This window comes from Petaurus breviceps, unplaced genomic scaffold (assembly GCF_028583685.1).
Source record: "Petaurus breviceps papuanus isolate PSGF00001 unplaced genomic scaffold, PetGlider_PUasm1.0 138, whole genome shotgun sequence".
NCBI classification, from domain to species: domain Eukaryota; kingdom Metazoa; phylum Chordata; class Mammalia; order Diprotodontia; family Petauridae; genus Petaurus; species Petaurus breviceps.
Window position 1 is genome coordinate 18,233,095 of NW_027185694.1, and position 16,338 is coordinate 18,249,432.

Here is a 16,338-nt window from a genome sequence, read left to right on the forward strand (position 1 = left end):
CTTTCTTTTGCACTGCCACTACAGTTGGTTACCTGGTTATGCCACTCCTTCTTTTCTTTCCCTTCAACCCTTCCCCAATATATTTTTAGCATATTTATTACAAATAAATTATACAATAGTACCTCAAGGTAAAGTGATTAAAGGTGAAGAACTAACCTTTCTCAGCCTTAGTTTCTTATCGGTAAAATAGGATTAGTCTAGATGACCTAGTCTAAGGTGACACTAAAACTCCCTAAATTATTCTTTTTAGCTATAATTTCTCAGACTTTGCTTGGCCTATGACCCCGTATAGACCAAGAGGCTCATGTCACAGTTTCAGCTTCCTCGATGGTCCAGAAGAGAATGTTATCTTCCATATCAGAATACCTTTGTCAGTTTTGGGATTGCTTATGATGGAGTTCATTTTTCCATTCTGTATCACCAGGCTTACTCTTGGCCAATCAAGAAGTGTCCTCTATTACATGGTACTCCGAGATTCTGGTTGCTCCATTCAGTTTTCCTACTTAATCCTTTGTTAGTTAACTCTCCAATGTGTATCTCCATGCCCCTCAAGGGCAAACCAAGGATATTCTTACTAGCCATTCCCCATTCCCCCTATAGGAAAACCAAGGACATTCAAAACAAGTGTAACAATGTTCCCCTTGTTTCAAAAAGTCTGAACAGTTCAGCGCAATACCCAGGTGATCCCCGTAGTTCTCAAAAGATTGTATCCTCCTTTACACAATAATAATACCACACAAAGCACATTGAACTGTTTTTTAAATCGTTTCATGTTTGCTGACTTTGTTCTCAACCAGACTGTGAACTCTCTGAGAGCAGAGGCTTTCCTTGTGTTCTTAGGGATCCTCTGTTGAGTTTTGTACAGCGCCTAAACTCCTAGCAAGTACTCATAAATGATGTGACTAAAGACAGAAAGGTGGATCATTCACTTGTCCTTTTCCTTTCTGTTGTTAATTTCCAACTTTTTAGGTTCTCTAGGTAACCAGGTACTTGAGGCAGGAACAGACTGGCTTCTGTGCTCTGGGGACTGGGAAGGGAGGTATGAGTACAGTAGAAAACTGGAATTGGGACTGGAGAGGCATCAGTGCCTGACCCCTATGGCAGATAATTTATAATAACTGAGGAAACAATCTGAACTACGCAATTTATAAGCATAACGGGTCAGTGGATTCTTAGGTTCAATGACCCTGAACACAGTGGGAGACAGATTTTTATGTATTAGAAACAATTAATCAAGTAAGACCAATTAATTGAAAGAAAACAGTTAACAGGAAACAAACCAGGATACAAAATTAAGTAATCTGATTTCTAACTGGAGAAAAGATTAGAGGCTTTCCAGGTTGGGAGGGAGGAAGAATGAGTTTTAGTCAAGTTAGGAGAAGTTGAATGGGTTCTGAGGACTTTGCTTTCCCAGAATTGGAGGATGCTTAATTGCATCCACCTGCATTTATAAAACAATAGAGGACTTATACCATCTAGTTTCCCATGGATGATTTGCAGAAAAACAACAAGATGGAGGATAATTCATGTGGCAACACAAGATGGAGTCTGTTTGTGAGAGAGAATCTGATTGGTTTTCTCAGTTCTTGTACCAAACCAAGTCCATTTTGTAACTGACCTTCCCTCTGTCTTGTCACCCTAGACCTTCGTGTGGACCCTCGACGAGTGAAGCTCTGCTGTATTCCTGGGGGGCACTAACTCAAAGGAAGGATTAAGGGTCTCTTAGGCTATCAAGGAGGAGAGCTTGGTCACCTGGCCACTCTTATTTTCCCAAGATGTGGTGACAACACTGATTTCTTCTCCTTTGTCTTTTCCAGGACAAGCAGCTACGGATCTTTGATCCCAGAGCAAAGCCCACTGTCTCTCAGGTATGTTGTATGAGGATAGTGCCAGAGATAGAGAGCTGGAAGGCACTTAAGGGGTCCTAGTACATTCTCATTATATAGCTGAAAAAACATACCCAGAAAGGTTGTGACTTGGTCAAGGGCACTCATTAAGTGAGCAGAGCAGGCATTTGAGACCCAGGTCCTCTGATGTCAGAAGCACAAAACCCTGTAATCTCAGTGAAAAGGATTTAAGTGGCAGTCTGGTTTGGACCACACCTAAACAGGAACCTGTTCAAAAACATCCCCAACAAGTGGTTGTCCAGGCTGTGCATCCAGAGGGAGAAGCCAGCAGCCAGTTCCACTTTTAGGTAGCTCAAATGAGGAAATGTTTTTGTCATATTGAACTTAAATCTGTCTTTCGGCAAATTTTACTCACTGGTCTGGGTACAGAATTAGGAGCAGTGGATACTCTTTTCACTACCATGGCATTGGCCCAGTGGCCTCTCTAGCTGAGTGGAGCTGCTGGGAAGGGCTTGGATGTCACTTCCCAGACACTCTGGGCTGCCACAGGGGCAGTGGCTCAGGTGGAGGAGGTAATATGGTGTCACCCAGACCGTTAGGTGACAGTGGTTACAAGCCATTTCTGGGAAGCAAGTAATAACAAGCCTGATCCCATGTACAAACCTTAACCATGGGGTGGGGCACCACCTCTAGCTTGGCTGTCCACACAGTATCATTAGCTGTTTCCTGTGGCTTGAGAAGCTAATTTAAATGCCATCTTTCTCTTCTCCTTTGTCCCCTTAGCACAGTCTTGGGGATGAGGAGAGCTTGGAGAGGAACAAACAAACAAAAACAAATCCATGCCATTTGTCCTCAGACCTTTCTAAATTCTTGACCTTCACCTCTGTCTCTTAGATGATCACAGCTGTAAAGCTAGACAGGCTGTCAGAGGCCATCTCATCCTGTTGCTTCATTTTCGATGAGAAAACTGAAGCCCACAGAGCTTAAATCATTTGCCTGAAGTCACGCAAGGAGAGGCAGGATTTGAACCCAAGTCAGTCAATCAAGAAACATTTACTAAGCACTTTATATGTGCCTGGCACTGTGCTAATCGCTGGAGCCAGGGAGTCCAAGGCCTGTTCCTTTTACCTCTCTTCCATGCCTGTAGCATGATAACCCCTCCCCCAGGTGGTCTCTGTTCTGGAGGTGTTTGTCTGCCAACCTTCCTTTATCTGTCAGTGAGTCGGCTCTCCTGGGCACTTATACCTAGGCCAGCAGATAGAGGATGTTAAAATCCCAAAGCATATATTACAGCAGGAGCTCGGGCATAATGAGCAGAGGGACAACTAGCCACATCTGCCTGGGGCACCAATGAGGGCTGCACAGACATGGAGGACAGCTGCATCGTGGGTGCCAGCCAGGGTGGGCCCGGCCCAGGGGAGAGCAGGCTGGCCAGAGAATGGGGGTCTGCTGGGAGAATAGCACAGCTCTCGGGTTCTCTCAGCATTCAGCAAAGCCAAGACTGGAACAGCCTTTGTTGGTCATTGTGCATTTGAGGACTCGCTGCAGCGTCAGATAGAAAACACTTTTACTACTCTAGGAATAAAAAGACCCCAGATTTGTGACTGGATACATCACCTCTCTGAGATTCAATTTCTTCATCGTATAATGGAGATAGTGAGGTTTGTACTTTCTACCTCATAGGGTTAGCATAAAGAAGGTGACCAAAGTCCTGTCAAAATATGAACAGTGATGATGATAAGGGGGGGGGGGGACACATTAAAAGCCTGAAATTTCATTTTGCCTAATTTCCCCAAAGGGTCAGTGCCGGCTAGAACTGCCTTTCTTTTCTTGACCAGCCTCAATGTACCTCCCTCCCCCTCCCATTTCAGCCTTTTGTTTTTCTTCTGAAGTCTTCCTGACTCCCTGGAGCCAGGCTGTCGAGCCCAGGAGCCCTGGGGGTAGGAGCAGGACTGCCCCCAGAGAGCAGGCTGTGAACCAGGCTGTTGGCAGGCCTTTTTGAGTGGGAGAACAGATGTGTCTGTAGCCACTTACCCTGGGCCAGCCGAGTCTTCAGAGACATGAGCTGACTTTTCCAGCAATGATTCCGACACCATCACCTCCTTGCCAAGAGCATTTGGCACCTTAATAATCCTGCCCCAGGCTTACTCAGCCCCAGCTCCGACCTAATATCCAACTCCATGACAAGTGATGAGCCTGTGAGGATGCAGATGAAAGCCCTGGTTTACCCAGGAGAGGCCTTTCCAGTAAATTTGGCACAAGTTGGGCACCCTAGAATCCCAGAGTGGGAAGGAACCTTCAGGCCATCCAAGACAACTGTGCCTGACAGGAGCTTCTGCTAGAGTCAGAGAGGTCACCTGGTGCAGAGATGGCAAGCAGGTGGCCCCCCCTCTTGAGGGCAGCCCAGACCATACTCAAAGGTAATTGGGAAATACTTAGCAAAATACATCAAAATACAAGAAAACATAGATAACATTGCATTTTAAAACTAAGTCAATATACAGACCGAAGGGATCCTGACAGATGGTTTAGCAGCCTTCTTTTCTATTTGAGTTTGATACTGCTGATCTAGTCCAATCCCTGTATCTTACAGGTGAAGAAACAGAGACCAGAGGGCAAAAGGGATTTGCCCAAAGTCACACAAGAAATGACAGTCAGGGTTCAAGCTCAGCTTCTCTAATTACAAATCCCACACTCAGATTTGTAAGTGGTTATCCAGCCTCCTACCCAAGGCCTTCACCCATTGCCTCCCAAGGCAGCCCATTCCCCTTTTGGCTGGCACAAATTGTTGGGAAATTTTTCCTGACATCAAATGTAAATCTGTCCTTTTGCAACTCCCATCCGTTGCTACTAGTAGTTCTGCCTTCTGGCTGAGCAGAACAGTTTTAATCCCTCTTGTGTTTGGCTGTCTTTCCAATACTTCCATAATGTGCTTCTCAGTCTTTTCTCTTCTTCAGGCTAATCACCACCAGTTCTTTCTATATATCCTCATAAGAGATGATGCCTGAGCTCAAGCTTGTCTGTGTTCTTCCTAAAATGTTGTGTCCCATTCTGAACACATTGCTCTGGATGTGGCTGGACCAGGACCAGGCAAAGTGGGATTCTCACTGTTACCTTCTTTGTCGGAACAAGGCCCAGTAGTCCATGTAAGATCACATTAGCCTTTTGGTCTGCCCTGTCAGAGTTTACTTATAACTCCAACCCTCAGACCTTTTTCATCTAAATGGTCAAGCCTTATCATATCCTATCTTTGAGTCCAATGTTAAATGCATATTCTGTGGGAATGGTAACACCTTCACTTGGGATTTATCAAATTCATTTGACCATGGAAACTTTTGGACTTGAAATATATTGATATAATTCATAATAACAACTCACATTTATTTAGTGGCCTTAAGATTTGCAAGAGTGCTTTCCATAAGTGGTAATTCCAGGTCTAGGATTTTGAGATATCCTTGGAACAGAGTCTAAGGATGAGAAACAGAGAAACTTATTTTGGGGGTGGGGGGGTTGGAGGGAGAGAAAGCTAGAGAAAATTAAGCCTATTTTCATTCATGTATTGGGCATCTTTATATGTATTATCTTTTAATATTTTCAGTGGGAAAATATTGCTAGCATTCACAGCTATTCATAGAAGACATATTGTAGAGAACGCCAGGGTTTTGCAAACGCTGTTAGGGCCACATTGCCTTAAGCCATCGATTATCAGCAAATGCTGTTAAATAGACTTAAGGGCTGGATAGCTGAATGTTCACTCTTCAGGGTGGCATACAGGGTATGTATATGCAGGAGTAGGGATCTCCCAAAGATAGATTTTGCTGACTTTACCATTCTGTTTTTCTGACTATTGAGAGCTAGGGGCAAATAGAGACTTTAGGAAGTTATGGGGCCTGGCAGACTCAGGATCTGAGAAACCTGTTTGTGGCAGTGTGGTGGGTGATGGGGAGAGAAGGGATTCTGATCTTAGGAATCAAAAGAAGAGGTTGGGGTTGAGGGGAGCACAAGGCTAGTTGATGGGGGAAAACTTTTCAGGAATGATACAGGCTAGGTACCTAGAAAAGAGAGAAGGTCAGGCCTTTGAAGACTGGCAGGGGGCAGGGGAAGTAGTTTCCTACTGATAGTTCTTGTGGCCTACAAATCTGTCATGAAGAACCAGTTCCTCTGGCTCACCAGAGATGGGGAACTATAGCTCAAATGTCCTCAGATCACATACAGGGAAGTTGAGATGTAAAAATTCCCACCCTCTACTATTCCTCACCCCACCTATACCCAGTACCACCCTCCCCATAAAAAATTAACCTGTAAAAAGCTGACCTGCACAAGAGCCCCAGCCCCGGTTGAGCACAGGATCCAAGAGGTATCTCTCCATAGAGAGAGTTATATCTTGTCTCTCCAGTGTAGGCTTGCCTGCCCTTCTTTCAGCAGGAGTTTCCTCATCTCCTGAAGGAGTCTCTCCAAAGGCCAACCCCAGCTGTCTTATAGTAACGGGACATATTAGAGATCAGTAGGGAGCTAGAACGGAAAGGTACCTAAGAAACCACCTAGTCCAACCCCCTCCTTTTACAGACCAGGACAAAATGTCCAGGAGGGTTATGTCTTGCTTGAGGTCATACAGAGAGGATAAGCATCAGAGGAAGGATTTATTGGGGTCAATCAGAGCCTCCATTGTAGGGTTCTATAACCATCCTGCCCTGACTGAGCTATGGCCCTGATCCAGGAGCTTCCCACCCTCTCTGGGCCTGAGTTTGTTCTCTTCCTCTTCCAGCCTATGGAGAAAATGGTAGGATGGTAGGGGCCTCCTCTGAGAGACAATGGTGGGGAAGAAATTACTGTTGACAGAGCAATTTGAGCGCCTCTGTGAAGTGGGGGAAAAGGGCCTGAGGAATGTGGATTTGGAGGGATTCGTTCTCCCTACCTGACCCCTGCCTCACACCTTATTGGGGAATAGGTAAGGGCTGTGCCCAGTGCTTTTTTAATGGGTTCCTCTGTGTGTTTGTGTACAGAGGGGGAGAGGAATCAAAGGGGAGAGACTCTGAACCGGAGTAGAGGACTGGAATGCTACCCCTCCCAACCAGCCCTGCCCCCACTTCCGGTCGTGGCATCTGGCCCACACCTGGCTTCCATTAGGGTGCATTGGCCAGCTTCAGTGTACGAACGATGCAGGGGCCTGGTGTGGGGGAGAGGGGCCTCATAGGGAGGGTGTTCTCACGAGAACCTACTGATGTACACTCACTTATGTAGTGGGGGCTTGGAATGATTTCGGGGGGAAATTCAGGGAGTTGCAGGAGAAAGTTATCTTGGCTTAGAGGTTGACAAATCTCCTTCTCCTCCCTCTCCCACTAATAAGCCTTTTGGGGGAAGATAAGAGATATTAGTCTCCATCCCCAGCCATTTCTGGGGTGTCTGCCACTGATTGTATTCTGTGTTATACATCTGCTTCTTTCCCTCCTTGGGTTAGAATAATAGAATGTCAGAATAATAGATTGAACTATAGGTCATAGAACATGAATAGAGCTGGGAAGGACCTTAAAACCTAGGAAAGAACCCTTAAGGTTATTTATTTAGTCCGTTTTTTTTTTTTTTAAGATAAACTAAGCCTCAGAGAGTTTAAATGACTTGCCCAGTCATACTTCCTAGAAAGGGATGGGAGTAAACCTCAGATGAAAACCTAGGTCCCTTGACTCTAAGTTCTACATTCTGTTTACTGTGTTAGGATGCCTTCCAGGTACCTACTGTGTAGTCTAACCTTAGAGCTTAGCTGAGACCTCTCTAGGGGAAAACTTGGTTTAAAAGAGCCCTTCTCAAGAGGTCATCTGATGTAATGGACCAAGAACTGATCAGAATCAGGGAGAACTGGAGTCAAGTTCCGCTTCTGCACCTACTGGCTTTGTGTCCCTGGACAAGTCATCTGGCCTCTGGGTGCCCCCAGCCCCTCTCTAAGACGATTAAGTTAGGGCCCAGTTGCCCATCTCCGTTGATAGTGAGAGTTCCTTACCTTGATGAAATCACAAATCTGATGAAACACTTTATCCATCTCTGAGATGGGCCCACAAGGTTGGGGTTGGGTATCAAAATGAGGGCTGCACCTTGGGACCATTGAACTTCAGCTGCAGGCAGAGTGCTCCTGAAAGTGCTCATGTCGTAGTTCTCCCCTAGGAAACTGGGGCTGAGAGCTCAGTCCTTCTTGGTCCTGCTATGGTGTTTGGTGCTGGAAGTGTCTAGGATCCCGATGTTGCTGCTGGTTGGGGCTTACCATCCCCTTTCTACCTCTGGCACTTACACTGGAAACATGAAAAACCTTTTTGTAGAGGGCCAGTCCCCTTTGCCAGGCAGTGAGGGAGTCTGGGATGGAGGGCACCAAGGCCCTCCCTGTTGCAGACTGAGGAGCCACATGATAAGGTCAGGTGACCTAATAGGTGATGTTCGGGGCCTTGTGGGGGAAGCCTGAGTGCATAGAACCACAAATCAGGAGGCCTCTTAGTCCAGCCCCTTCAGTTTATAGATGAGGAAACAAGAGACCCAGAGAAATTAAGTGACCTCCCCAATATGACACAGGCAGTCTAAGTGATAGAGCCAGGATTTGAACCCAGATCCTCTGACTGCAAAGCCAGCACAGTGGCCACTCCACCACATTCTTTCCTTACCACTAGTGTTATGACCTTGGCAAAGTAATTTAAATTCTTTGGGCCTCTGTTTCTTTCTCTTGCAAATGGGAATGAAAATAATGACTCCCACTTGAGGTTTATAGCTTTAAAGTCTGCCAAGCACTTCACTGTTTCATTTCATTTGAACCTCCCTAGCTCCTGCCTTCCTGCTTCCCAGGTATTCTTGTCAAGCCCGATTGAGAAAACAGAGAAGGCCTCTGGTTACAGATCTCCAAGGACTATTACGGTGGAGAGGGCCTGGATACAGAAAAACCCTTGAGCTTGATTCTCTCCTGGCCCAGTCACTTTTATAGAAGGATGAGAGGAATGATACCTCGTGTTTGCATCATGCTTTTATTAGTGTCATAATCAACAATAACTTGCAAAGATTCAGCAGTCATTCGTGTTTGTAAAAGGTAGTGTTGTCATGAAAACCTTATGGGCCTCAGGGCAGCCCGGTGACAGAGCTGCTGGGACCCTTGTCACTGTCATCTTGCAGAAAGGGACACAGAAGCAGGGGTCCAGCGACTCATCATGAGTCAGCCTTTTAACCCTAACCACAGTCCGGATGGGTAGCACAGGTGTGATGGGTCCATTTTACAAAGAAGGACACTGAGGTTCAGTGACTTGCCCAGGACTGTACCACAGGTCTTGGCAAAGTTACCGACTTTAGATCCAAGGCCTCTGGCTCCCATTTCTACTGCTGTGTCTGCTGCTGCTCTCGCTTTCCAGAGATGGGGAGAGAGGCTCACTCTGGGACCCAGGGGCCAGGTCCTAGCTCTGTTTTCCATAATGCAGAATGCCTGCTACCCTCAGGGACTGAGGGACCTTCCTGGATTCTCTTTGGAGCTTGGGGGTGGCCAGAGTCTCCAAGAGTCCTGTGCCACACAGTCTTCTCCAAAGGTTCTCTCTCTGAGGATACACTGTCTCCCCCTCCTCCCCCTTCTGGCCTCCTCTGGAGACTGGTCTTCAATGGTTAGTCTTAGACTATCAGAATTAGAGGGCACCAGAGAACATTTCAACCATGCTCTTTAGAACTAGAATGGATCTCAGAAGCTGTCAAATCCAACCTAAATTCCCCCCCCCCCATTTTTCAGATGAGAAAACTGAGGCACAGAGAACGTGATTTGCCCAGAGTCACAAGTCTAGTGAGTGGTCAGGTCAGCACTGGAACCCAGATCTCCTGACTCCTTTGTCCAGGGATCTTTTTTTTTTATTATGTCATACTTCCTGGTCTGAGGCCTCAGGCTATGAGTGGCAGGTTTGCATGGCACTTGTTTTCTGCACCAATACCCGGGTCTCCCCCACACCTCCTTCTAGTGCCTTTTCATTACCATTTAAGTTCTTCCCTGGGGCTTGGGAGCACTGGGTATATGTACTTCCCTATTTCCCTGTTCCCCAAGGATAGAGCCCCATGGACCTTACCCACTGAGCAGCTTTTCCTTTGAGCCCTGGTTTGCCACACACAGGAAATGTTACTATGGAGACCTAGTGGGGGATTTGACTGATCTATAGATGGAATGCCTGCTATGCGCCCGAGGAAGCTCCAGCTGGGCTCTGGGGGCTGGGAGCCCCGGCCTCCGTGCTGCCTCCCAAGGGGGCTGGTTGGAGAGGCCCAGGTGGGGCCAGGCTGGCCTCTGCATGATGGTCTAGGTGTGTGTGAAAGAAGGACAAAGAAGGGGGGCCATGAAGGTATCGGGGTTGGCTTCCTGTTGGTGCTCACTAGAAGTGGAGAAACAGCCACTGCCTGGTGAAACCAAGCCAGATACGGCTTTTCTGGCCTCCTGGGACACCCCTGGCCTGACCTCAGGGCACTCCTTCTGGACTCCTATGACCTGGGGAGGTGGTGAGGTGGTGAGGGAGGAGCTTTGATCCGGGGCTGCTGCCTTGCTAAATGAGGGGAAAGGGCAGTTTTCAATGGAGACTTTGCACTGGAGTTGAGAGATTCCCTGGGGGAGTCTGGTGAGCAGGCCAAGTTGTTTCCATCTTCTCTGGTGGCTTTTGGCCAGGGTACCAACTACAGTCTCAGAGCCACAGGCCCTGTGCCCTGAGTTCCATCTTTATTTCCTCCAGGGAGTTGGGGTGGGGGGAGGTAAAGTGTTATAAGGGCTTAAATAGATGCTCTTCTTCTCTTGGATTTTTTATAAGTCAGGGAGGAATAATTTCCTTTTAAAAAAAAACTCGGGTTTGTTTTTTTTCCTTTTGTTGGGGAGGCAGTGGGCTTCTCTCCACTTCAGTGATTTAGGAAGGAGGAGAGTATGAGTGTATGAGAAAGAAAAGCTTGAGAGTGTATGCAAGAGCAAGCAGAAGAGGGGATGGTGTGAGTGTGGTCCTGGGGAGGACCACCCCTCCCTCTCTTCCTGGTGCCCAGGCCTGACTTCCTAGAGAGGAGCACATGAGCTCTGCCACTGACTAGGTTTGTGACTCTGGCCAAATCACTGAAGTACTCTGAGCTTCAGGGTCCTCTTCTGTGAAATGGAGATAGTAATACCTGCCCTACCTATCTCACGGGGTGGCTAGCAAAGTGCTTGGGAGAAAATAGCAGGGCCAGGGCTTAAACACAGGGTCCTGTCTACCACGCCATGCCATTCTCCTAAAAGATCAGAACATCAGAAGGGTCTTCAAATCCATTTAGTCTAAACACCTCATTTTATGGATGAGAAACTGAGGCCCACAGAGATTATTAGCTTGTCCTAGGTCACCCAAGTGGCCTAGTTAAGACTTGAACTCAGGTTCTCTGACTGTGCCACATAGGGACCTACAACAAAAGGAAGTAAACTCTAATGGTGGTACGTTAGGCCTCTGACAATGCCCCTTCCTTGGTAGGCCTCATAGGTGGCCACCTGTTCTGTTTATGGGTGAAGCTGACATTTGGTCAGTTTTCATCTAGTCCCCTTGGTGACCTCCAGGCAGGACTTCTCTGGGGAGAGCTGCTCTGGGGGCTTGGTTCTCAGGCTTCACCACTAACTTCCTGTGTTGGGTTAAGTCAAGGAGGGAAGGGAATGGTGAGAAAAGACCCTTTTAATGACATCGGACTGTTTCAGATTGTCCCTCTTGGGGGGGATGAGAGGGGCAGTGTCTCCCACGCTGGGGTCAGGCTTAGTGGGGGTCGGGGGAAGGGGAGAGGACTTGCAGATCATCAGCTTCCATGCTTGAAGCAGGGCTGCCTGCCTTCCTTGTTCCCAAGGAGATCGTGGGAAGCACAGAGGAAGCTGGCCACAGTTTGGGGTGAGCTATTTTTGGTAACAGAGTCCACGCTCTCAGGCTCCAGGGGCCTGGGTGACTGGGAGGGATCTGTTCATATTTCCTCCTTCTCCTCTCGTCAACCCCCCCCCCCAGTGCTCCCCTGCCTCCAGTTCTCCCCTGCCTCAGCATAGCTCCTTTCTGGGGTTGTGTGGGGGAGACAAGGCTATGGTGTCAAATCCTCTCCTCTGTCAGCCTGGTTTTCCTGAAGTCTCCCAACTGGCAACTCCCTGACCCTAAATGGAGGACTGAAGGAAGGTACTTCTCTGCCTTCTCCAGGGACACCACACAGCCTGGCATCATGCCCCGTCTCCATGGTTGGCCGTGCACAAAGTTGTAAAATAGAGTTTGCCCCTGGCATCCTTGCTATTCTCTTTTCGGACCCCTCTGCCTTCTCTTTCTGACCTCCCTCCTTTCCCTGCTCTGGGGACCCCAAGTCCTAATGTTATCTCATCACCAATGGACCCCGATGCCTTGGGCTTCCTAAAGGCCATATCACCTTCTCCTTTTTCTACACTCACTCACCTATCCATCCCCTCCCCATCCCAAACCGGTCTGTGTCACATTCATAGCATCTCAGAATCTAGACCTGAAAGGACACTGATGAGGGGAAATCACAAGAAGAAAGATTTGGCCCAGTGTGAGGAAGGAAGTATTTCCTAATAATTGATTGCTTCAAAGTAGAATGGCCTTCCTCAGAAGACAGAGTTTCTTGTCACTGGAGAGTCTGATGCAGAACTGTCATCAGTATTGTAGAGGGGATCCTCCAGTGGGGTAGGGCCTGAACCAGGCCTTCCAACTCTGAAACCATTTGACCTAGAAGGAGTACCACAGCCAACGCCAGCCACAATGCCCGAGTTCTAGTCCTTGGCCTGCCACACATCTACTCTATGACTTTGAGCAAATCAGTTCTCCTTGGCGAACCTCCATTTCCTGCTCTGTATAATATGGAGGTTGGACAAGATATGGTCTCTGAGGTCCTTTCCAGTCCTGTCTATGATTCAGATTCTTTTTGTTATCATAACTGAGTCACCAGTACCCCACATTTCATAGAGGAGATCAAGGCTCAGAGAAGTTAGCTTATATAGCTAGTGTGTAACAAAATTCGAAACTAGAACCCAGGTCTTCTTGGGGACACAGGAAAGTGAAGAAGGAACCTTGAAGTTTGAGCTTTGAGGCAGAGGCAAGTTGGAAAGCTGGTTCTCAGCAGAGGTGGGGGGAATAGGGGGTGGTGGTGTTGGAATAGACACGGGTCCCAGATGCCACTGTAGCTTTAGTGAGTGGGGTCTTCATACTCAGCAGGGAGAATCTGTGTTGGCCTTTTGGAGGGGATATTGAACCCCGTGAGAGCATCTGTGTTTCCAGGCTCCCAGGTGACATCATCCTACAGAGTTTTGGCATCAAACATAGCACCATCATATGCTGACCCCTGCCTCTAGAAAGCAGATGCCTTCCTGTCCTCAATTCTTTCCTTAGTATTAGGCCAATTTCCTCACTCCTACAGATCCTTCCCAGTGGCTGATACTTTGAGACAGTCTCTCCTTTCATTATCTCATTCTCTCCTTTTATCTCAGTCTCCATCTCTTTCTGGGGTACTCAGAGCCTTCTACCTTGGGGAGGCATGGAGGGTGAAGGAGCTAGGAGTATTGGGATTGGGCCATGTAGCATGGCCTGTAGCTTTATTACATGCTCTCAGCTTGGTGCCAGCCCTCAAACTCAGGGCCCTAATGAGTTCTTCCCATCTTAAGGCCCACAACTGGCAGCACATCTGTCACTTAGGGAGAGAGTAGCTCAAAGCTACTCTTCCCAGAAGGGGCTGGATGACAAAGGGACAATAGGTTCCCCAGAAAGTGGGATTTAGGGTACACTGCTCCATTTAAGAACAGGAAGGGAATAACAGATGGTGTTTTTTCTCCCATCCTCTCTCAACAACACTAATTTTCCCCCACCTCCTGTTTGCCTTACTCATTGCCTGGTAGTCCTTGTCCAGGCCACAGGCCTTAGGGTCAGGGTCAGGGTTCCATTGGCCTCTGCCCTGTTTTCTGTCCTTTTGCATTTCTAGATGAGACTCTGCTAGGTAGGAAGAGGAGGATAGCATTTTTATGCCGTACCACCGGAGTTCCCAATCTCGCTTTTACAGGGCAAAGGGGAGATCTGGGGAGCCACACTCCTGCCTCTGGGTCATGGCCAGATTGGTCTGTGAGTCATTCACCCCATCCCTAGTCAGGAGGCAAGGCATAGGGCGAGAGGGTGGTTTGGAACTGTGCCAAGAAGAATTGGAAGTTATCTTTACATTTTGACTAGAAACTCTAGCGTCTTGCCCCCCACTTCCCTACCCACCCCAGGCTTTTTCTCTGAGGCCCTTTATTTTTTTAGGGAGGGGCTGAGTTAAGCAACTCTAAACTTGAAATCAGGAAAAATCCCTGGGTTTAGATCCTCACTGTCATCCTAAGGACTCAACAAATGTAGATTGGATCAGATTGACCTTGGACATGTCAAGTCACCTCACTGAGTCTTAGTTTCTTCATCTGCAGAATGGGGCTGTGATATTTTCATGACATACAGAAAGGGATGTTTTAAGGAATGCACTTTACAAATCTTAAAGCACCACAGAAATATGTGATATTATTATTGTTAGCCTAATGGCTGCCCCTCATTGGGAAGGGTTCTCTGCTCTGCTGCTCTGCCCAGGTCTCCAGGAAGGGATGCCTAGTCCTGTGTTTTGGGAAAATGGGCAGGTTTCTCATTTCTTCCACATTGGACCTTCTCTTTCAGAGCACCCAGGGCCACGAGAACCACAAGGACAGCCGACTGGTCTGGACCAACTCCCGGGAGCATCTATTGTCTACTGGATTAAACCAGGTATGGTCTCCTCAAGGGAAAGAGCTGGTCAGCAGAGCTCAACCCTGAGGAGCCCAGAGCCCCTTGTTTGGGGAGTGGTCTGCAGTCCAAGTCAGAGTGGTACATATGCACAATCATCTAAGCCTAAACAGTTAGCCTTTCTTGGTATAAGTGATAACCTTATTTGAGGAGGCACCCTAATTACCACAACTTTGTGTGTGTGTGTGTGTGTGTGTGTGTTTTAGGGGGAAGAGGGAGGAAAAAATCCCTCTCTCAGTGTCCTGAGGGGGCGTCAGAGATGGGCAGGGCCAGCATGAGCTGAGAGGGGTCACCCGACTACCCAGGGAATGGGTGGAGCCAGGCGTGCCTTGCCCCAAATGTGCCCATATACGGCCACAGTCACATAGCCAGGTCTCAGAGCCCCTAGGGACTCAGCTGCCGAAATCAACAAATTCCATTTGGAATAGCTAACCCTGACCCTAGGAACCATGGCCAGCCACTGTTGAGGACAAGGAGTCTGGGGTGATAGTTCATGTCCAGGAGGGGGGGATGCTGCTGTGAGGGGTTAGTAGGGAAGAAAACACTCCCTGTCCATTTCATGCTCTCACACCCACCCCGCCTCACGCCCTGCTTCCTCGAAGGACCTTCCTTCCTTTGATCCCTGAGCACAAACTTCTCTTCCTTGATTTTGTTGACCTGAGTTGTAAGGGATTTGGAAGGAACCTCTCAGGGCCCTAGGTCAAAACAGCTGACTCTGAACCCCTTGTTCTCTTGTTGTAGATGCGAGAGCATGAAGTAAAGCTGTGGGACACTCGCTGCTTCTCCAGCGCCCTCACCTCCTTCACCCTCAACACATCCCCCGGGTAGGAGCTTCCATGTTCCCTGGAATATGTGTGCAAGTGTGTTCAGGATGTGTGGTGGGAGCAGGGGGCACAAGGAGACATCTTCGTGGTCATGTTTGGGGGAGGAGAGTGAGAAAGAAAGCCGGGGGCTCCGTCCCAAGTATTTAACAGAGATACCAGTGGTTTCCGGACTCCAGGGAACACCTCGCTGAGGAGGGAGTCTCATGAAGGGGTATGGCTTCTGAAGGTTTTCACTGGGGAATCAATAGAGGGTGACTCGGGACCTGGTTTAGCTGGTGGTGTTGGGGAGCACGGTGTTGGCCTGGGCTCAGATGCTGGGTTCCTTCCTTGCCCTACCTGTGAGATTTTGAAGACTTTGAACAAATCTTGTCATTTTTTTGGTCCTCATTTTCCAATGAAAGGATTGGACTAGATGAACTTTACAGCCTCTTCCAGCTCTAAATCAAACTTCTGGGATGGTTAGAAGCTGACTCTCCACCATCCCCCAGGCCTCAGTTTCTCCATCTGGGTCAGCACTGATTAATGAGGTCTTTATCGGCAGTGTGTAAATTCTGGCAGCCTTGTGAGGGCTATGCATGGCCTTTGCTTTCTAGTTCAAGTGTAATCTCCTAGCAGGAATTGGAGAGCCAATTAGGAGGTAAACCATGTGGTCCTAACTTTTTAAAGTTAGCCAGGATCATTACCAACTGGCAGGATCAGGGGAGGCTTCATGGAAAAGGGAGATTTGAAGTGGGCATTGAAGAAGGGGTAGGAATTCATTAGAACGATGAATATAGGCTGGGAGAGCTAAAAAAGACGGCCTGGAGGAGGTGGAACTTGAGGCAAGCTTTGAGGCATCGAGTAGCATTTGGAGAGGAGGTGGAGATGTGGGGGGGGGCAGTGTAAGCAAAGACAAAGGAG

The 16,338-nt window shown here is 48.0% G+C and overlaps 2 protein-coding genes across 3 annotated transcripts in view; one reads left to right on the forward strand and one right to left on the reverse strand.

Moving 5' to 3' along the window:
* Positions 1 to 16,338, reverse strand: part of DNAJA3 (DnaJ heat shock protein family (Hsp40) member A3) — a 161,799-nt gene that overhangs the window by 93,289 nt on the left and 52,172 nt on the right. The gene's annotated exons all lie outside the window — the stretch shown is intronic.
* CORO7 (coronin 7) overlaps positions 1 to 16,338 on the forward strand; it is a 126,878-nt gene that overhangs the window by 36,075 nt on the left and 74,465 nt on the right. For both annotated transcript variants that reach the window (XM_069106439.1, XM_069106448.1), the window contains exons 7-9: positions 1,818 to 1,868; positions 14,510 to 14,596; positions 15,356 to 15,438. In XM_069106439.1, coding sequence (XP_068962540.1) covers positions 1,818 to 1,868; positions 14,510 to 14,596; positions 15,356 to 15,438 — 221 coding nt within the window. The remainder of the gene's footprint in view (positions 1 to 1,817; positions 1,869 to 14,509; positions 14,597 to 15,355; positions 15,439 to 16,338) is intronic.